This window comes from Sorghum bicolor, chromosome 1, assembly GCF_000003195.3.
Source record: "Sorghum bicolor cultivar BTx623 chromosome 1, Sorghum_bicolor_NCBIv3, whole genome shotgun sequence".
In the NCBI taxonomy this organism is placed as follows: Eukaryota; Viridiplantae; Streptophyta; class Magnoliopsida; order Poales; family Poaceae; genus Sorghum; species Sorghum bicolor.
Genome location: NC_012870.2, coordinates 61,756,341 through 61,779,722, shown reverse-complemented (window position 1 = coordinate 61,779,722; position 23,382 = coordinate 61,756,341). Strand labels below are relative to the sequence as shown.

At 40.7% G+C, this 23,382-nt stretch overlaps 2 protein-coding genes and 1 long non-coding RNA gene across 3 annotated transcripts; all 3 read right to left on the bottom strand.

Annotated features, from left to right (window-relative positions):
* Window positions 4,049-5,042, bottom strand: LOC8066257 (zinc finger protein ZAT10). The gene has a single exon (XM_002465044.2). It carries the CDS (start codon window positions 4,939-4,941, stop codon window positions 4,171-4,173), a length of 771 nt encoding a protein of 256 aa, XP_002465089.1. The 5' UTR covers window positions 4,942-5,042; the 3' UTR covers window positions 4,049-4,170.
* LOC8066256 (probable esterase D14L) lies at window positions 15,159-19,801 on the bottom strand. The gene is made up of 2 exons (XM_002465043.2): window positions 19,280-19,801; window positions 15,159-16,058 (listed from the first exon to the last, which is right to left on the bottom strand). The coding sequence occupies exons 1-2, from the start codon at window positions 19,648-19,650 to the stop codon at window positions 15,614-15,616; spliced, it is 816 nt and encodes a 271-aa protein (XP_002465088.1). The 5' UTR covers window positions 19,651-19,801; the 3' UTR covers window positions 15,159-15,613.
* On the bottom strand, window positions 21,666-23,113 carry LOC110435749. The gene is made up of 3 exons (XR_002453601.1): window positions 23,003-23,113; window positions 22,800-22,887; window positions 21,666-21,745 (listed from the first exon to the last, which is right to left on the bottom strand). It is a non-coding gene; the product is annotated as an uncharacterized LOC110435749 (long non-coding RNA).

Sequence of the window (23,382 nt, the reverse complement as noted above, 5' to 3'; positions counted from 1 at the left end):
GGCAATCGCACGCGATCCAGTCAAACATGCAGGCGGTTGGCCGTTGCTGCGTTGGTTCGCGGCGCAGCCAGCTTGCCCATATACTAACGAAAATATCGAACCGAACTGAACCGCTCTATATTTGATCGGATCGAATTTGTATTTTATTGTCTGACTTTATCGTTTCGTTTTCGTATTTTAGATATTTCGTATTTTAAATGTAAAAGTAGAAAACGATTTTGACATTTTTCGACCGTTTTCTACTTTTCTACTTTTAATTTGAAATATTTTAAATTTAAAATTTGGTTTAAACCGAATTTTATCAACTATAGGGTCACACAGCCCAATTACAGACTACTCACCATGCATCTGTGTTCTTTGTACTGGTGGCTAGTTGCGTTTCTGCTAGCTATTAATTGCTTATTCTAGACTTGTATTTATGTGCGGACTATTGTATTAAATACCTAAGACCAAGGATCATGCACTTTTTAATCATTATATGCACTTGAACTTGATCCTGTATATACTTAGTCATGCACTTGGTACTATATCGGTATTTCGTATTGAGTTTTTGTATATTGACCGTGTTCGACATAAATCCGATCGAATTGGTTCGTTTTCGAAATTCTCGATATTTCGTAAGTTCATGTTCGTTTTCGTGTCCGACTTTACCGTTTTCGTTTTCGTATTTCAAATGTAAAAGTAGAAAACAATTTTAGAGTTTTTCGACCGTTTCCGACCGTTTTCATCATTACTACCATAGTATAGGGTACCATGGCCTTGTTTATTTCAAAAAAAATTGCAAAATAGAAATAGTATTATTTTTATTTGTATTTGACAAATATTATCTAACTATAAAATAATTAGATTTAAAAGATTTATCTCGTAAATTAAAGATAAACTGTATAATTAGTTATTTCTTTTATCTATATTTAGTGTTTCATTCATGTGTCGTAAAAATTAATATAACGAGGAATATGAAAAATTTTGTAAAATATTTTGGGAACTAAACAAGACTCTACATGCAATACGTTTAACATTCCTGGAGTAGCTACGATTTGTATGCATGCCGATACAGTGAACCAATCGCCTAATTTGGTCAATCAATATGCAAAAGTGGCGAATAGATATGACTTGTTTCGCTGTCCTACGGCACTCTTGCAGCTTCCCGGAAATGGCAAATTTGAGACCCCGGCCGGGTAGCACACTCATCCGTTCTCTTCTCTATAACCTGGGGCTGGCTATACAATACAACACGTGTTTTTGCATTTCTGCGTGCTAGTAGCCTTTTGCCATTTCCGGACGAAACGAAAGAAGGATAGAGACATGCAATGCATCCGTGTGTGCGGTCAATGAACAGGACCACCTTTTGACTGCGTGTACTTGACCTTATTTTTGCAGCAGCCCGCCGGCGCTCCACGGTTCCGACTTTCTACAGATATACTGTACTATGTGTGTGTTTGTGCTGACGTGTACGAAGTTCCTCGTCCATCCATTTCTCGCCAAATTCTAAAGCATGCCGTACTTCTACCGTGGAGTTATTATTTTGCATTATATAAGTGATTTTAAGGGACTTAGAATTTCAATTAAAGCGGCAGGTATATATGGACCAACACATCTGTAAATCAATTCATAGGTCAAATTTGTAAATCAAGTCTTATTTTGAATTTAGAGGTGGTCTAAACACCTACTACTAGAAAACAACCTAAACTCTCAAGAAACCACCAAACCCCTCCGTCGTGTGCCTCGCCATTACTAATGCCCCCTCCCTATAGTAGAGGCCCACAGTCTTAGCCCCTCACACACCCTCTCCTTCGATGATATAGAGTGTAGAGATCCAAGACCGCGTATGGAGATCTAGTGGAAGCACGTGAGCACAATTCCTCTATTGAGAGGTGGATGATCTATGCCTTCCATCGGTGTTGTCATGCCCGTGGCCCATGCAGCCTAATAGCCTATGCCCTACTCTAGTAGTGGCACATGCCCTCCCCATGGTGATGGCATGTGGTGCACGTGCACATAGGGATGTGATGTGTCAAGATCCATATTTATTTATTTATTCTAACTTCTCCACCCTTTTAAGTTAAGCTTCACAAGAGGCGCCTTCTTCTCCCACCAACGCCCTTCTCTTACTCTCCTCAATCATCTCTAACTAGTAGCAGCAACACATAACCTCACTTGTTGAGTACGTGGGCTGGGGTCACATAAACTCTTGGATGGCATCATAAAACTACGATCAACTTCCGAACTGACTTCATTAATCGTGAGGAGCTCGAGAGCTACACTAGCGAGTGCACTCGCGCACACCCTCTAGATAGTGCAAAAGGCCTAAGAGGCCCAAGGCTGCCCTATAACCGAACAACCTCATGGCCTTGAAAAAAATGACTTAGGCCAGGCAAGCGACAGAGCTCCACAAACTCCCTAAGCAACCTCAACCTTAGCACCAACGGTCATGGACAACCAAGGAGACTGGGAGCCGTGGGGCCGTGCCGACCAACCTTCCACCCATAGTAATGTGAGAAATCTCCTAGCAGGCTTGGCAAAGGTCTGGAGCGTGACAGGATGCTAGAGTTGTAGCATGACACGGCACAACAAGTGATTGTGTGTTCTCTATCGAAGAGGAGATGGGAGTGTGTGGCCCCTTTCTTCTTGTCAGCCTCTTTGGAGAAGTGGCCTACGTAGCTGCTGCCCTCCTCTAACGGTGGCATGCATGTGGCCCACACAACCTATGCCCTACTCTAGAAGTGGCGCACACTCTCTAGTGGTGGCTTCAACTTTTTCACTCTTTTAGGTTCTGCTTCATTTAGGGCACCTCCATCTCCTACCAACCCCCTTCTCCCACTCTCCTCAATCACAGGGCAAACGAGTTGAGGCCAAGGATGGGGAGGTTTGTGAGTAGGGGCTCATCATCTCATTCGAGCTGAGGATCACGATGGAGGACCTTCGCATGGTGGGCTTGGCAGAGGAGTGGCCAGTTCCATGCCCCATGGTGGCTCCAGGACACCAAAATGATGAGCTCGACAACAAACTCTTGGCTATAGGGTGCCAGTTTTCTTTTTTCTAATTTACGGGGACACTGTAGCCCACAACAAGCTCTAGGAGTAGATGATTATTCAGAGACGGACATTATTGCCACCTCTAAATAAATCAGTTCTTGTGGATGATGTTGCTGCCTCTGAAGCTTTGTTGTAGTAGTGTGAATCCAGGTAGACAAATACCACTATAACTGTTTTATTAAATCGTCCTTCTTGTTGACCTAAACCGTCAGAGATTCAAATATGACTGAATACTTGATCCTTGACACCGCTTGGCAGATTATCCACACGATTGATGAGCAACTTCAACAGTTTTGCAAATAGGTTTGGCATTCTTGTTTTTTTTTGCCAAAACTCTCAAAATCTCCTATCCAACAGTTTGGCAATTGGGTTTGGCATTTAAGCAAGTTGGCAAATTCTCCTCCTTTCTTGGCCTTTATGCACACCTAGAATAGGCTTGGCATTCTGCATGCGCGTGCTTTTATAGCAAGGTGACAACTTGATGCTTCTTCGTTGATCTTTTGCCAAGTCAAAATTACCAAACACTTGGAGATGTCCTTTTTGTTTCCTCCCCATATTGTTTTGGGAGTTGGCAAATAACAATATTTGTCAAACAAAATTTGCAAAACTGTTGGAGTTGGAGTTGTTCTTAGTTAAGTTACGTGGTTTGGTAAAATACCAGCAGGTGTTTCCTAGCTACACGGTACTTGTCCACATCCCTTTGAAAATTTTCATGCCTGATCTGATTAGTTAGAATGTTTTCGATTTTCGTCGATTGGAAGTCGATCGGTGGTTTGTTTTTGGCTGAAAATACTTCATCGTCCAAGTTTGGTGTCTTCCAAATTTGAGTTATGACTTCCCGTTGTTTTTTATAATAAAAAGTCGTCAACAACTAATCAAATTAGTTGAATCAGAATACGGAGAGACACGGGAGTTGAAGTGTCGATTATTAAGAGGAGAGGAGAAGAGTTCAAGATCTTGATCCCAAAAATCTTCTAGAGCACACAGACGGGCAAGTAGGCACTTTTAGTATATATACTATAGAAAAAGCAAATAATTTATATTAGTGTAAAAGAACAAATCAATCATTTTTACATGAACTGAGAATCCGAGATTTATGGACACACGATCTCAAAAGTAGGCAGTGAGAGTTAAACTAATCCAAGATCCTGCGCTTCTTGATGGGCAGTGGACTCTGCACCTCCTCCTCCTCGACCCATCTCTTCATGCCGGCGTTCTCCGGCACAGGCATCAGGTTGAGGTCAAAGTTCCTGACGGTGACGGCCGACGACGACCCCGTAGCGGACGCCGACGCCGACATGGAGACGGACACCGACGACGTGCCGTCCCAGTAGTGGCAGCGCTTGTGGCCGCCGAGCGCCTGGCCCGTGGCGAACCCCTTCCGGCAGATGGTGCACCGGTGCGGCCCACCGGTAGAAGTCGTCCCTCCCGACGACGACGTCGTCGTCGTCGTCGTCTCCTCGGAGTCGGGCGCGGAAACCGCCTCCTGCTGCTGCGCCGCCGCGGCGGCGGCGTACTGCTCCGGCGTGGGCGGCTTGCGGTGGCTGGACTTGTGGCCGCCGAGCGCCTGGTACGACGCGAAGGCCTTCCCGCACACCGCGCACCGGAACCGGAGCTGCTCCTCGTGCGCCAGCGCCGCCGGCGGTGGGCACCACTGCTGCTGCTTATTATTATTATTGCCGTGTCCCTGTCCCTGGTGCTGCGGGAGGCCGAACCCAGCGACGACCGCCTTGTTGCTGAGGCCGGTTCCTCGGGTACCGGCGAGCGCGGCGAGGCAGATGGCGAGGTAGTCCTCCTTGTTGATCTTGAGCCCCGCCACCAGGCCGGGCGCCGGCGTCGTCGTCGGCAGCGCGAGGGAGAGGGAGAGCGCGGTGGCGTCAAGAAGAGCTTCGGAACCGGCGGCCATGGCTAGCGGCTAGCTGGCTGGCCGGTGACGGCTGACGACAGGTGCAGGGTGCTGAGGAAACTATCTCTGGCGCACGTACGTTCTTGGAATTGTAGGAAGGCGTGGATGGATCGGAGATGGGGTGACCGGTGTGTATTTATATAGGGACAGCGAGGAAGTGATCAAAGCAGCAAGCAGAGGTCGGGTCGCGAGTCAAACATGCGGTGCGGGGCGGGGCGCGGGCGGTGGCCGCTGCTGCGTTGCTTCTTGGCGGGGCAGACGACTACAAGTTGCCAATAGAAAACTACTCCTACTGTTTGCTTGCTGGTAGTTCAGCGCAGCGGCGAGTGGCGGCGACTCGGATGTCAGCGGTTGGGGCCGCCGCCCGCCGGTGGGCTACCTGGGAGGCAGAGATCCTGGTGGCATGGCATGTGCACGGTCTCGCGGCCACGGGCGCCACGAGACGCGGCGGCGTGTGAACACCGGACCAAGGCCTCGTTTACTTGCCAGAAAATTTTGCAAAATTTCCTAGATTCACCGTCACATCAAATCTTTAGACGCATACATGAAGTATTAAATATAGACGAAAATAAAAACTAATTACACAGTTTGGTCGAAATTGACGAGACGAATCTTTTGAGTCTAATTAGTATATAATTAGATAATATTTGTCAAATACAAACGAAAGTGGCACTATTCCTATTTTACAAAAAATTTTAGAACTAAACAAGACCCAAGCAAGAGCAACTTGTCCATCGATATGGTATTTTTCTTTCATTTCTTGAGGGAAAGCTGAAGAAGAAAGGTGCGCGAGCGAGCTACTGTGTGCACTGAATTTAGACTGCTTCGACTGATGAAGGGATATGATCAAACCTGTACCCACTCATGTCATGTGTATACGCATGATATGGAACGCATCATGCACGTGTTGATTGAGCTACCCCCAGTCCAACGGACCTCCGACTGGACAACTTGTTTTTTTAAGGACAACTTAGACGCCATAGACTCTACCTCTGTCGAGCTAATAAGAGTATCTCCACCAAATCTCCATCTCCTTTGCTCTTTCCTTTAAGATTTTCTATCTAGACTCTCAAAGTATAATCCACCTTATTGGACTCCTTTCTTTAAAATTTGCTATAGACAATTATAATGTCGCGTGGAAGTATAATTGTCCCGATGAATGTATTACTTAATATTAACTATATTTGAAAATATATGAATCCTTTTATATATTGAAGGACACAAGAAGAAACTATTTCTTAAGATAGATTATTCAAAACATTTTCAGGATCAAACTAAATATGTGAAACTGTAATTAAGAATTTTCTGAATAGCGGACTATAGCATTTAGCTGAGAGGTCTGATCAGCTGTTATAGCTCTGCCATAAGCTCATAACATGCTGTTTAGAACATCGAATTTAACCAAATCCAGAACACTTTGACTCTATGCAACAAAAAGTGTCACCTATTATTTAAATTCTGAGAGTTGCCTCTATATATAATTTGGACACATATCTTCACTCATCTAGTTTTACAAAATGTTTTCTTTTCTCAGGAAGGAATGAAGGATGCAATTCTAGATAATCTAACTCAAAGCATCTTAATGTCATAGATATTAATATATTTTTTCAATTACTCTATCGAAGTTAAAATAGTTTGACTTAGCACAAATAACCCAAAATTAGCTATATCTTTTGTTGTAGGTAATACAAACTAAGGGCAATAAATTAAGTATGACTATATATAAAATGTAACTTCAAGTCGTATGAGACCTTAAAGCACATGTATTTTTCTTATTTCATATCCCTAGAACACAAAACTAATGCACTAGCTTGAGTAGGTAGAGCCTCTTAATAAAACGATCATGTAGTAATTCCTATTTTTAAAACTTTGACCATACATATCTTTAGATGAAATTGTTACTCACCTACCAAGTTGTTGTATATGATTGATGTAATTTATTGTTATAAGAGTAAATAATAATAAACTCTATGGTCATCTTTGGTTTACTCTCAAGATAGGCTTCATAATGGGGATGGGGTTCCCCTCTCAAGATAGGCTTCATAATGGGAATGGGGCTCCCGATCTTTCATTAGGTGGAGGTAAGTATCATTTTGATGGAGATGCAACACATCGATCTGACTTTAGATCACAAGATCCAGACATTGTAACCTTAGCACCACGTCTCCTTTTGTTATCAACAATGCCACAATCCAGTTGACTTCACCAGGAAGGCTAATCCTAGCTGCAAATTGAAGAATGCAAACAAGAAAACGATAAAACACAACTCAAGAAAAGTGAAAAACGTGGGGTTTCATAAACTAATGACAACAACTACTCAAAGAAAGATTGATCTAAAGCAAAAGTCAAACCCTAACTTGGACGACAACTATTAAGTATATAATCTAAGGGGTGTGCAAGGACCCTATTTGTATCCCAAAGGAGTCCCAACACATTACAAAACCCAATGGCCGAAAGATCATGACACACAATAGATTCTAGATGACTTCTTTCAATTGTTCCTGCTGATTTTTAAGAAATTTTGATGTGGTACCAGTGTTATTGGTTAGCTAATGAAATTATCTTTTCGTGCATGGGTAGAATGTCGAAAATGGAGTTCATATGTGACCTAGTCGTCCATTGTAGTGCGAGCTGCTCCTAGAATCCAAGATGGACTCAAACTTGCTATGCATTGAGCCTTTAACTTAGTTTGGACGCCCACGCTAGTTTCTAAGGTGTTGTCCAAGGATCAGGACATCCTTTAGGTGTTCGCCACATTGATTGGGGTATGCCATATGCCTCCACTTGGGGCAAAGTCCCAAGAGTGATTAACAAGCCCACGACGACATCGTAGTACCGTGTAGAAATAACGATATCATGTTGGAGGTCTTTGCTGACGTGATATTGATGAGGTGAGACAAATCCATTTGGAAGCTTATCAAGAAGCTTTTCATCAAGTGCTCATTGACCTCAATCGCACTCCAGGTCATGGATGAGTTATGATCTTTCCAATGAAGTAAAACCTAGCGGCCAACAAAACTATTGAATTTGATAACCTTGCACTCCAAGATTAGTCTTGTGCATAGTGTGTCCACACTGCATCTGTTGTTGAGGCTATAGAAATCATCTTTCCCAAGTTGACACCATCATCACCGTAACCATATTAAAAGCAACAACATTAGATAGCACTAGAATTCTTATTTATATTGTTTGAACACAGAAGCAAGCTCATCTTATTTTTAATTTTTATGGAGGTATCTGTATCATCAAGTCCTCAAGACCAAGATAATTTACTCCAACAATATGATCCACTAGTGGGAAAACCTTGCCTCTGTAGGGACTGAACCAGTCAACGAAAAAACACAATAAATATTTGCATACGTACAAAATTTATTTCACTTTGGTAATATACATGTTCCCCAAACAACTTATATATTAGTTATCAGATACGTAGTCTGTGCCAGATTTTCCTTTTGCACAATTAATTGTATACTCATTTCTCAGTTTCATCATAGTGTAGCTAGATTAACCGTAATACCATTTATTAGACTTGCAGTTTACTTTAATTTTGTTCTAAGTCAAATTTCTTTAATAACTTAGTCTGGTTTGATTCTTCATATAATATATTGTGATCAACATTTAACTTATAGATGGTAATATTTTTAATAAAAGGTCAATTATATTTATATTATGTATTTTTATTTTAGTTTTTTTTTCATTTGTAATTTAGGAATACAGTATACCAATATTTAATATAAATCCCCTCCCCCTTGAGAAAAATAGACTATACTGTAGTTTGGAATGGAAAAGGAACTCTACTCCTTCCGTCCTAGAATAGAGTGCATTCTCGAATTTGAGAGGTGTCCCCAAATATAGTATATTTAGAAAACAAGAAGATGATGTTTACATAAATAAAAATATGAAAGATGAAAGTAATTAAGTGCTTATTACCATATTTTTTATAAGTAAACTTAGATTGCACCATTTAATCACATGAAATAGGATCAGATTTTAATAAATTAGAAAGTTAAATGAGAAGTACATACGTCTATTATTCTCTTTTATTTTATTTAAAAATAGCTATAATGTATTATATTTAAGGAGTGAGCTGAGGGAGTATATTGTATGGCGGAAACCAGAGAAGAATATGACCATGCATAGGCATAGCCGCCCTTCTGTATGCATGTAACGTACACACTCGGAACTCGGCGGCAACTTCTCAGAAATGGCAACTTCCAGCAGAGATCCGTGAGAACTGGATCGCGATGAAATCACGTGTTCTTTACATTTCTGCAGGAGCAGAGCCTTATAACAGAAAGCGTGCCAGCATCAAAGACCGGCGACAGACTAGTTTTTGAGTTTTGAGTTTTGACTGCGTCTGCGTGTAATTGACCTAGCAGCTAGAGCTGGGATTCGGACCGGCAGAGTCCGCTCCACATTCCAGGGCCTTGTTTAGTTCACTTCAAAAATAAAAAACTTTTCAAGATTTCTCGTCACATCGAATCTTGCGGCACATGTATAAAACATTAAATATAGATAAAAAAAATTAATTACACAGTTTGCCTATAAATCATGAGATGAATCTTTTGAACCTAGTTAGTCTATGATTGAACAATATTTGACAAATAAAAACGAAAATACTACAGTACCCAAAACCAAAAAAAATGGAACTAAACAAGGCCTAGATTGGATAATGGGCTTTGCAACTATTCTAGATGATGTTATACTGTGTTTATTTGTCTTTTCAGAATTCATTTTCTTTGCACCTATTTTGATCTGCGATATATTGAAAATTTTGAAACTTTGTTTTTTTTCCTTCCTTCCGAACAAGATAGTTGCCCTAGCAAGTATGGGGTAATGCCCTAGCAAGAGTGGGATTGATCCAACGCCGTAGTTAATGTTGATTAATTAGAAGACAGAGTCACGACGATCTCGATATTATTAAAATGGCACAATTAATTTTGACCGCCCGGTGCTTATTGGTTGGTTTCTGTCGCTTTCATTCAGGTAAGAAGAACAAAATTGTGAAAAGCAATCATGATAGCATAGCATAACCACAGTACACAGCAGGCAACGTAACACTGTACATTTTGTGTACAACAAGAGCGAAGATATGACGTACGTACCAGAGTCGTCAGCGAATATGCAAAAGCCTCCTCGTCAGTCAAAATTTAGCAAATAGTACGTACGTACAGTATAAAAATTGCACACGGAAGAAGAAACTAATTAAAGCAATGATGGTACGTCAATGATCCGGCGTTGTTTATGTATTAATTCGTTCAAGTGGGGTTTAGCGCGCGTGATACTTGTGACTGATGACTACAGCTTATTTATATAGCGCCTTAGCCAATGGGTATTCTGTTTTTCTTCTCTGACAACTCGTGCTCACAACGCATGAGACACTTTTGTTCTTGTGTGTGTTTTCTTGTTTTGTTGGCGGTCGTCAGTACTGGTAGTATGTAATGTCAATGGAACGGGAACTTGGAGTTCATACGCATGATACGCGGCACGCGCATGCAGCAACGAAATTTCTTCGTGCGCCTCTTACAACAAAAATAAAGGAGGAAAGTTTCGTCATTAAATCTTTTATTAGTTTAAGATAGAGTTTAACTTGGAATGTACAGTGATGATGGATCATATCTACTCCCTCTGTCCTGTAACGTAGTATGTTTTAAAAATTTTAAGACAACTTAAGGTAATCCTCAAATAACGCATGTACCTATAGATTATTCTAATAATAAAGTTTCTCCTCAAATCTTAACTTATTTTCTAACAAACCTTGCCGAATCAAAATATAGTAATTATGTAGAATACATTGTATTTCAATATAAATTTTAGAAGCTATAATATACTCTGTTTCTATTTTTCTTTTTGGATGACAGAGGAGGGTTGAGCCCCTACTTCAAATCCATATGATACCCAGGACGGAGAGAGTACGATTTTATAAGATAAAAGTATTTAGTAAAATAAATCTTATTTTATCAGCCCATATGAGTTTTTATTAAATTGAGGTTCAAGAGTTATATTTACCAATAAAAATCTCAAATTAGATTTGTATCTGGGGCGAGAACTAATGTTGATTCAGTCTGTATGAGGGCACGAGTTCACGGACTAGTTTAAATAAAAGAAGAAACAGCTCGTCAGGCATGGCCTTGCATGGAGAAAAACCATGGATTATACAAGTATATAATCTATATCTGAAAACTAAATTAACATTTATAACAAATAGTTGCCAGACCTTCATTTTGCTGAAATTTGACTTATGTTGATGTTGAAAAATATTATTCGCTGATTTTTGTGTGAAAAAAACACTGAACAATAGCAAATGCTGAAAATTTGTCTAGCTGGAACGAGCAAGCTCATAATAATCTTTTTCTTTGGGTTGCATTGCATCTAAGAGAAATACTTGCTACAATTATTTAAACCATGTGCATGATGGGTTGGACTTAAATATGTTCAAAAGCAGTCTAGTCCTAGCCTGAGTCTGTTCAATATTCAGAGTTTCAGACTGGGGAGAAAAAGAGCATTGCGCCGTGCATTGCATCCTCATGCTGACGCTGGCAGCTGGCTGAGTGTCAACAGATCAATCTACTTGCTGTCTTGCTCAAGTAATTAATATATACTAATATTATATTATGCGGATCGGAGTACTATTATAAAATTCTCTGGCTGCTTGAACGCTCCATGCATGCATGTGATGGATCGATTATTTGTTACTTCTTGTTAGCTTCTATCTGCATCAAGCATCGATTCTTTATTATTATCGTTGTACTGCGGACTGGAACTTACCAAGAGTCCAACACCATTTGCTCAAAGTAACTAACTGCCGTATCTAACAAGAAGCTTCAGTTAGTTCATTATTAGGAGCAGTCATAATGTACAAAAAGATGTCTGAAATCATGTGCATTGCTTCTACTTTAATTTAATTAATTTATATACAAGTTGAAAAGGAGTCCAAGATCTACAATGGAGGGATCTTTTTCATACCGTATATATATATACATGAATATTTCCACACGTTGCACATCGTGGTCCATTTCATCAGCAGCAGCAGCAAGCAATCTCAACATCAGCCATGTGGGAACCAAACGGCAGCTAGCCATCACCCTCAGGCCTCAGTTGCATACTAATCATGCACGATTTGTCAAGTAGAATCAATTACTTGGTCAAGAACAATCCACACCTAGCTCAGTGCAGCAGGTTGTCTTGGTGACATCTGCATTCGTGCTTGGCTGCATCATCGATCTTCACCTTACATATAATTAGTGGAAGCTTCCTACACAGGAGGGGGAACAAAAAAGACATCCTACTCCTAGGCCTTATTTAGTTCACCCCGAAATCCAAAAAGTTTCAAGATTCCCTGTCACATCGAATCTTGCGGCACATGCATGAAACATTAAATATAGACAAAAACAAAAACTAATCACACAGTTTGACTGTAAATCACGAGACGAATCTTTTGACTCTAGTTAGTCTATGATTGGACAATATTTACCACAAACAAACGAAAGTGCTACAGTTCCGAAAACTTTTCAGTTTTCGGAACTAAACAAGGCCCTAGATGGAAAATTGAAATCCTTCCGTGAAATGGAGTATTTGGTCATCCATCTCCGACAAAGTTTATTTATTTATGCCAGTTTTTAATTTGTTCAAGCTGTCAGGTGTGTCCAAGGGATTATACTAGTGTTTCACGTTCATTCGAATTGACGATCTATGAGATTTCGTGTTTGATTTTGTTTTTACACCTTTGCGAGATCTCATTCTCTTCAAAGTTGAGGTGGCGTAAAAAGATCATTATTACTCCAAGAGTTCCAACACCATGTGCTTTTTGATTAGTAGTAATTGCAGTCACTAGCTAACAATGGTTGATGCACAGCGCAATGCAAGGCCTCAAATTTCAATTAAAATCAACCTTCAAAATATATAAAAGTATTTCGGGACCCCTTTCCTACGAAGCTTCATTCTTGTTCAGAAGATAAAATTCAGTCTGGAATTATGTGCCCTGTTTTCACTAGGGTTTACCTTACTACACATGCAAAACTCTGTGATCAACAACACAACTGATCGAGAGCATCATTTTCTGCTCTTACCTTCTTAAAAATCAAGATGAATTCCAAAGGGGGTCCATTTCAGCAGGCAGCAGCTAGCAGACATGTCAACGTCGATCGTCTACACGTGGGAACGATCGAACAGCAGCCACGCAGCTTCAGTTACAGACTAATCATCATGCAAAGCTTGATTTGTCAAGAAGGATTAATCATACGGTGAGTCAAGAACGATTCGTACCTCAGTGTAGTAGGCTACTGTAGAGTAGGTCGCCTTGCTGACCTGTGCGCTCATGCTTCGTCAGTTCGTCTTCTTAAGCATGATTCGTGGAAGCTTCAGACGTGGAAAAGGGTTTGCCCGGTCAGGATCAGGAGTACTGCACTGCACGGCACGTGAAATACATACTTGGTCATCCATCTCTGATCTCTGCCTGCCGACAAATTTAGAACGCGCAAGCAGGTGTCTCTGCTGCGTGCTAGGCCTTATATACAAGCATTTCTTTTTGTTCAATTTTAGACCAAAGACCTTTGGTACCGCTTTATACAAAACAAAGGTTTAAGGTTTGCTGGTAACCAGCTTATAACAAGAGAAACAACACAGTGCTCAGGCACTTCCCCTCTAAACTGATCAAAAAGAGAATGAGAAACTCTAAACTGATCAAAAAGAGAATGAGAAACCAACAAAAAAACACTCCCAAAAGAGGGTGAGTGCATTATAGCAAACTTTGATAAACTACATAGCTTTCACCGATCGTTTGATTGCATCAAATGCCGTGATAACCTCTCTGCTACCGTCGTCATTCAACTTTTCTCTTTTTCCTTGAGTAGGACGCTTCATTTCTGCATAAAAAGGTCGATCGGTATACCACAAAATCAGAATGGGTAAGAAGAGGAAATAGCCAAATAGACGTGAACAATTTGTTTTCCTATTCAATTCCTTCTATTTCCTATGGAGTTTGGTTTCCCTATGATAAATGGGTAGTTTTTCTCTCACTTTCTGTCAGACTTATGATAAAAACCTGTTTTGATTTGATGCGATATCATAGAACAATTATACATTATCAAAAAAGGTTATTAGATATGGCAGTTTGGCCAAGAGGGATCTTTTCATTTACTTTTGTGTCTGTGTGTAGGTTAGAGTTTCCACCTTTGACTAAACACCGCATTTGTTTAAACTCATGAAGTTAACAAGAGAAACTCATGATATAAAAGTGGGACCACCGAAACAAAGATATAAACTGACACGATTTACAAGATGTCTGATGGTTGTCGATATTGTTATCAAAATTCACAGGTATTTAAAATCTCCAATATTAAAAGTAGTTCACTTCAGATTCAATAATAAACATATTTCTTTGACTGATTCTCAAGAACGAATAACTTATTACCCACATAATAGCTCTCCACTATTATCTGAAAGCAAGAGTTCAGCTTATGAACACTTGAATTGTGACTCGACCTATGTATAGAGGCTAGTGGATAACGAGCCAGTGAAACTTTTTACGAGCTTTCTTCAAAATTAATTCATTATTAGTTATTATTTCATTTGTGTTGTTTGATACCCAATTTTATATTGAGCCGTGCCAAAAACTGAATTTCATTCAAAATAAGCTAATATTATTTTTTTTATATAAAAAAATGGTGCAGATGGAGCAATTTTGAAACAAGCTACAATCCTGATTCAATGAGTTTCTCGTCCAGCCCAGCCCAAACTCAACGGATGCTTCAATGAGTTTTTTGTCCAGCCCAGGCCCAAATTCAAGGGACTTTGGGGTAACGCGTCTACTGTCCTTTCAGAAATGATGTCTACATCCCTCAAAAGAAAAAAAAAAATATGTCTACAAATCTGCCGATGATTCTAGTTTACACAATAACACAAGTACCGTGACTCCGTGAGCTTTTTTGCCTATGCTGAACTGATCAGAAATCAGGGCAGACACATTGCTTCACAATAGTACTTTACAGTTTGCCAAGTTGCAATCATGCGGAAGAATGGACAGAATTCTTTCTTATGAAAACAATGAAAACAAATGCATCATTGTATCTGGACAACATCATTATCCTTCTTCAATAATCTGCGACCACACATATAGCATGTCTGCAAGTGGGGCTAAGACAAGTACAACTGGGAAACGAGACTCGAATCACAGCGACCAATAACAACATGTTTCAATCAGGTTGGGTACAGCTGAGTTGACAAATTTGCAATTACATATGTTGTTTTTTTTCTCTTTGATATATGGAAGGAGTTCCTTCCTAATTTGGCCCAATCTATCTCCTTCACAAAGAAGCCCAGAGCTACATATAAGCACATCCTACAGCCCAAAATTATGATCACCACACCAACATATACAACAAGGTTGTACATTCAGGTTCATGGAAAAAAAAACACAAATGACATGACATGAAGAGTTTCTGAAGGACTTAAGATGTCAGAGCATCCAACATGGTAGCCTACATTAGACGGCCAATGGACTACACAGACATATATGCTACAATTTCCACCGCCAACACTACATAACACCTTTCAAACCTTATTAGAACATCAAATAGATGTGAATCCTACGTTGAACAATTAAGTGAGATACAAAGAGACCGTAGACAGCTTCGGATGCCCATTGCCTTGGAGGAATGATCGGCCAACCTGCCTAGACTGCAATATCATGCTGAATGTGCCGGAGTAAGACAGGGATTACAATGTCTGGAGAGCTCAGCTGGGGGAGATGGCCTTCAGAGGGCATCACCTCTACAATGGAGTCGCCACCGAGGTGCTTGTGCAGGTACTCAGACACCACAACTGGCACCGCAAGATCCTTGGTGCTCTGAATTATGTGGCATGGGACACTAACAAGCGGGAGGAGGCTGCGCACGTCGCTCTGGAAGATCGTCTGGGCAACACTAAGTGCAATGTCTGGGCGTATATTGAAGAGTGTCCTGCTAAACTCCTGAACTGCCACTGATTCCATATCTCCTCCAACACACAGGGGTGCAAAACCTGAGCACCAGGCCTTGTAGTTTGATCGCATCGCCTCAAACAGCTCATCAAGCTCATCTTGTTCAAACCCGCCATAGTAGTCCACATCATTGAGGTACCTATTTGGTCAAAGACAGAGTTGACTAGGTGAGGGTAAATATAAGATGCAGTTATGTGTAAACAAAGCCAGAAAAGATAGAATATAATAGATATTCAAAGAGCACCACTGATTCGAGAACAAAGTCCTGTGATGGAAAAAATGGATATTTCAGATATTCGGATGATGTTCACTAAACTAGATGACAAACATGGTCTTCAATTGCGTTTGCAGTGGAAGATGAACTGCAGAATTCAGATGTTCACTACGCTAGTATCTTTTTATCAAAAAGGATGCATCATATAAAGAAGAAACTTATCAAGTAGCAGAAGTGAAATTCACTTCTAGGTTTCACCATATCTAAAGAAGGTTCAGATAAAGTTGTGCTTCAGACAAAAATGTGATTTAATAACACTGAAACCTAAGCTTTATTGAAAAGAATGCTGGCATGTGCCGTCATACCATAATCATATAAGGAGGGACTACCCTAGTGCAATATGACGTTAATTCATAGATCAAATGCCCATGCTTCACTATGATCTGAATTTTGTTGCAAGACGATCAGCTCAAACTAACTTCAGAAAAATGACCCTTGTAACATTTGCAAATTAGTACACATGTAAATCATGTTGTTTCTCAAGAGAATTGCAGTTTAGACCCTTTTTTGTGACTTATTCCAGTTTAGACCCTATGCTTGCACATTTGTGTCACTTGGTCTAAGAACTTGAGAACTAAACTGTTGGAACTATAAAATGTATCAGGGATAGCCATGGTACTGTGGATTCAACATGACACTTCATTATTTCGCTCAAGTAAAATGTGGAAACTGTGATTACTCAATCAAAATAGAAGGCAAGAAAATTATTATGAAGGTCTAAATCTGTTGTAGCCACGTAAAATCTGGAACTTGAACTATGATTCATGGATCAGTTAGAAACAAATCCTAAGAGTTTGCTAAGAGCGCAAATTCAGTGACTTCCAAACATCCCAAGTTGTTAATGTCTCCTCTCAAAAAAAGCATAATCTCTATTTGAGAGAAAAGAAAGGAAAGGAGAGGACCATTAGTCGTTTTTGAGGAAAATGAGGCATGAGACAGAGAGCATTCTAAAAAGGATTCAATTATTGCATTGCATTACACAATAAAATGAACGCTTTTTTTTAGTGAAAAGAATAAAATGAACTTCAAACATCAGCGCATCAAGAAGTGTACACCCTTGCAATTTCCTTGCTTGCAAGTGAGTACAAGTCGAACTTAAATCACAGATCCAATCCATATGATTTCCACATTTTATTTCTATGTGAAGAAAATGCTAACATGAAATATTTAAGAGAACTTGACAATTCATAAGCTAATCTTTGCTGTGACAGTGCTATACACAGAAGAACATAATTTTGCAAACATACAGGCAAAATTGATTACTCAACTGACACTTTATTTCAAGAACATAAAGGTTCCCATTTCATAATCTAGTTTCGCATTGGTTTCCAGAAAAACTTAGGAAGGGCCAGTTTTCTGTCGACATATAAACTATCTGTGTATATTAACTATATGTGTGTTTTTGTAGCACTTTACCTGAAGCATAACTAAAAGTATCATAAAAGATTCTCAGCAACACTTCCTTTTGCAGTTATCTTTCCCCTGGTTCCCTCTTGCGATCAACAAAAGATTTTGCACACAAAGTACTTGGTAAGGCAGATTAAGCTCCGAATTGCACTAGATTAACTCATTAACATGTATCCCACTTTTCTATTCCTCATCATTAGTTATGCATTCTCTAGTCCATACACTAGAAAAGACAGGGTGTACGTCAATTATGTTGAATAGTTGATCCTAGAATTCAAACATTTCACAGAGTATTCATATTTGTGCTGGCTGCAGCATTGCACCATTTGCAACTCATTACAGTTTTAAGCAAGGCACGTATTTTGAAGGTTTGCAGCAAGGTAACATCATGAAAGCAGGACATTCGGACATAATGCTGTCACCATGTTAAGAAAAAAAAATGTTCAATACCTCCTAGCTGCAAGAAAATTTAAAAAAATGGATAGTTAAGGTGGAAAGAAATTACTAAAGGGACAGATATGCATATCGTGTCATTTTCCTTGCACTGCCATTGTTAATTTGTTGCTTAACTCAAATCATCACCAGGGAACTACTAGCGCTAAATATGTTACTAAGTTGCCCTCCAGAGTTCAAGGTGAACAACAAAGCCAAGCAAGGTCAATTGCACATGTTTAATAATGTGCTACACCTTATAATGGGATTAGCTTTCAGTAATAGTTACAGTAGGAACACATAGGTTTTTGTTCTTCTCCAAAGCTTATTATTATTATCTATATGAGGATTTATGACCTCAACCAGGTTGATTTTTATCTTAACCCCGAATTGAACAATTGTTGATCTCTAATCTCTAGTGAACCGAACAGTTTAAGTTTTAACTGCCTAGCAACCACCAATTGACCACTTGTTTAAAATCTTCAATCTACAACTAGGATTTCAGTTCTGTAAATTTTAGTGGCAAGATCAATCTTATGCTAGAGAGAAAGGTAACCTTGTATATATTGTGTACTACACCTTATCGGTAGTTATTATGGCGGAATGGTCCTAGTTCCTTCTCAACTGAACCGCTGAATTTCAGATCCAACAGTACAACACTCAACTACTATCTGTAACCAAATTTAAAGTATTGGTCATGCTAACAGCTACAAGTACTTGTAGATGATTGATCACCATGATCCATAAAGGTATCACCATTTGGGCGGCCCATACCGGGCCACCAGATTTTAAATGGTTAATCCAATATGCGATCCTGATCTTCGAAATAGTGTGGTGACAAGTGACAGAGCACACTCACAATAATTGAAAGGTTTCGAGTATATCGACAAAGAGTGGATCCTTCCAGAAAAGATGCCCACACGCTACTCTAGTCGTAGACTCAGAGTGAACCACAAGCCAGACATGTTGACAGCCATATATAGTATAGAATTTCTGTTGGAGGTCCCTAACAGGGCTCTAATTTCCCAAACCCAGAAGTTGCCGTCATGGGGACGGGGCTAGGGGCTCCGTGCTGCTGGTTACCTTGTACTAGTTTCTAGAGAGCTTGTATTAGCAAAATTAAAGCACAACAGGGAAATCAAGAGCTGCCGCAGTCGATTCGTTCCCCTCCCTGTTCCCAATCATGAAGGTATGGAACAGAGCGATCATGAAGGAAGCAGCAAAGCGGGGGAATTGAGTTGAGTTACCTTGGGGACGCGGAGAGTAGGACGAGCTTTGTGAAGAGGTCGGGCCTTGAGATGGAGGCGAGCGCGCCGATGACGGCGGAGACGGAGTGGCCGACGTAGATGCAGGACTGGACGCCGAGCTCCTGGAGGATGGCGAGGAGGTCGAGCGCGTAGCCCTCGAGCGTGGCGTAGCGGGCGAAGTCGAAGTAGTCCGGGTTGGTGGGCCCGGCGCCCATGGTGTCGAAGAGCACGACGCGGTAGTCGGCGACGAGGTGCGGGACCAGGTGCTTCCAGACGGACTGGTCGGTGCCGAAGCCGTGCGCCAGCACGATGACCCCGCGCTTGCCCTCGCCCACCACGCGCAGGTTGTGCGCCTCCTCCACGATCCCCATGCCCGTCCGTGCTCCTTTGGTGCGGCGGCGGCGGCGGGGACGGGGTCGGGGAGAGGAGGAGAGAGCCGCGGAGGCGGAGGGCAGTGGGAAACGGATGAATGGCGGGCGTTTTAAGGCGGGGGAGGGGGGGCGAGGACGGGGAATCTGCCGGTCGGGGACGGGGAGGGGAGGGGAGGGGAACGCGCGCGGACGGGACCGGACGCACGGCACGGACGCCGCTGCTCGCTGCCTGGGCTTCGGCGACAGCGGTGTGGATGGGATGGGTCGCTGACGGACTGGGTCGATCGGCGGGGTGGTTTGGTGGGGGGCGGCCGCGGGCGCACCGGATTGCTGCCAGTTGGTAGGGCCTTGTTTAGTTCACCTCAGAAAACAAAAAGTTTTCAAGATTCTCCGTCACATCGAATTTTGCGGCACATGCATGAAGTATTAAATATAGATGAAAACAAAAACTAATTACACAGTTTAGATGAAAATCACGAGACGAATATTTTAATCCTAGTTAGTCTATAATTGGATAATATTTGTTACAAACAAACGAAAATGCTACATTACCCAAAATCTGAAATCTTTTCGGAACTAAACAAGGCCCTAGGTTTCGTGTGCTCGGCCTCGGCGGGGCGGGGCAAGTTCCACTGGGGCCATTAAAGGCACTCACAATGCAAGACTCTATCACAGAGTCCAAGACACTTAATTACATATTATTTATAGTATCTTGCTGATGTGGCAGTATATTTATTGAAGAAAGAGGTAGAAAAAATAAGACTCCAAGTCTTATTTAGACTCTAAGTCCACATTGTTCGAGGTTGTCACACCCGATTTTAAAGAACAAAACCAGGCTAGCCATATGTGTGCCCAGGAAGTCCACACATATAACAACAGAAGCAATAATATCAAAAACAATGTTATATAGCGGAAACATACTTATAATTAACACTTACATCAGAGAATCGTAACACAATAACTAATCTTCAGGCTCAATCTTCACAGGGACGGCTGACTGGGGTAACATATGCCTAGCACTTCTTGTATCCTGATAACGTCCTTCGTAACTCCTTCGCTCCTCTGATAACTCTTAGTAGTATACTGGAGTGGTGGGAAATAGCAAGACTGAGCACATATCGTACTCAACAAGTATAACCAGGGGTTCATGAGGCTCAAATGGCTGACACTGGTTTAACTGCATTTAGCTTTTAATAGTGGAGAGCATGTTCATAATTTAATAGCAATTGTCAAGGTAGCAGTAATAATCCATTAATCACATGATCAAGTGTAAGCATAATTAATTCTTAGCATAAACGATAATCAAATGAACATAACAACTTAACAAGCTCATCGTCGTCGCAGCAAGAACCCCCAAGGCCGCTCTTAACCGTGAGCACGGCTAGTATACTAGTTTTAACACTCTGCAGAGGTTGTACATCTTTACCCATGAGTCATGATTTACCCTTTCGCCCGAGGTGATCAGCCTCTTAACCCACTCCCAAGGAAGGTCGGCAGGGATCACTATGAAGCCTTTCAAAAGTTCGTCTAACATGTTAGGGCCGCAAGGTTTCCTTTGCGAGCAGATATAGATACCCCCCTTCCGAATGGCACAATGACGCGCAGCCTATACACATAGGGACAGGGGCTCGCACTATACCCGTGTCGGTTCAGCCCCTCCGCCCTTTCGGGTAACCTCTAACAAGCTAGAAAAGGTCTTCATACTGAGCTAAAGCCAGAGCCATTATAGCCCTCGTGGTTGCACTGTTGTCCCGGTGATCACTTACAGACAAGATCTCATATAGTTATTTGTCATCTTTTAACGTTCATTGCATAGCTATTAATCATCTTACAAGATCATGGATTATATCAAGCACTAGCACATCTACACCAAATGCATATCAAGTAGGTAGCAAGGAATCCAGGTAACAATCATCTATGATTTTGCTAAGGTCGACAAGGTGATAGCATGCATATGACATATATGTGTAGTTATAAGTGAATAGGTAACAAGGATGATCCCAAGTTATACTTGCCTTAAACACTTGCTTAATCCTCACATCATCAGCTTTCTGTCATCATCTTCTGATCTTCAATGCCCACAAACAGTTCTCGTCTACTCGCATGAAGCACCACGCATAGGCAAACATACAAAGCAACAAATAAAAGAAACTAAGAACAACACACCAATCAAAAAAAGAAAGCCTTAAAAGAGAGCGCACTAAACGTTACGGGTCGATGCTAAGGTTATGAGAAACGCCGAAAGCAAAACTATCGTAATAAAGAAATGACTACCTGTAGTTTTGGATAATTTAAAAGAGACAACAATGATCTTAATATGTTTTATTTAAGAACAATCATGCGTAACCTACTAATTCAAATTAGTCAAATTATATTTTAATTTTAAAAACAAAGTAGAACTTATTATATTTTATTTATGAATATATCTATTATATAATCGATAATCATATTTTAAATATAGGCATGCAAGCATCATTTTAATCAAAGTAAACTTTAACTTTTTAAAGAATATGTGAGAACATCTATTCAAATTATACATGATACGTGTTGGAGATGATCATATGTTATTCATACATAATTTTATATCGTTTATGCCAGTTAAACTTTAACTTATAAAATTACGTAACATGTGAGCACTAAAATAAGTTTATGGTATATATCGTGATTGTCTAAGCAAAATATAATTAAAACATATTCAAGTTGCTATTAATTAAATTCATGCTCACATAATTACAAAGGATAGACAAACCCATATTATTTTAATTATAAAACTAACTATAAGGATATTGAGCAATTAAATATTTAGAAATATATAGAAAACATGTGACATGAAAAACACTAGCACTAACGCGTAGATTACATTGATATGAGTCTAATGCAACTTGAACAAACAAACTCAGAGTTAAAATGAGTATTTTATAGCTAAAACAAGCTAATGTATTTTCTCTATATTTCTAGATTTGTTTTTCTAAAGGAAAACGGTGACAAAACTTATCCACGACATCACGTATTCATGGAGCAAAAAGAAATTCTAAATCTGATTTCTTTTACCACCAATTAACAAAAGTAATACATAAATGTTGATTTCTCACTCGATCCACGTGCACTGAAAATTCTGAAATTCACCCACAAACCACAGTCCTAATTACCTTGATCCATGTGTGTCGGTGAGAGTGAAAGCCAGAGAACGCAGCGCCGGGCAGCGGTAATCGGTAACAGCAGCATGGACTTCCACCTCTGCACAGTACCACCGATCAACACAGAGGACAACAGCTTCTGCAGTGCGCCGATTGATGAAACGGAGGAAATCGACGAGCAGATGAATTCGTCCAACAGCCGAAAAATACTGTACCCGATGACGACTGCGGTGGCCAGGATGGAGCAGGACGGCATGGCTCTAGGGGAGATTAGTCGGCACCGGCGGCGGCAGATACGATCTAGGGCAAAAGCAAGAGCCTGTTCTGTTGCAAGATATATATATATATATGCTAGAAGATATGGGCCGTTTTAAGATCAAAAAGGAGTTGGCTTCCTGGTCTCCCTACGATAAGACGTCGGACAAATTGAGCTGCGGTCGGATGGTGGGTTTGAGCCCAAATTAGCAAGAATTTTACACAAAGTAAAAGGGAGCTTTAACAAAAGCATGACAAACTCATGGGTGAATTGGAAGATGAATCCAAATAAAGTATTTAGAGCTCATGAAAAGATATCTAGGAGCATCTAGAAATTAGA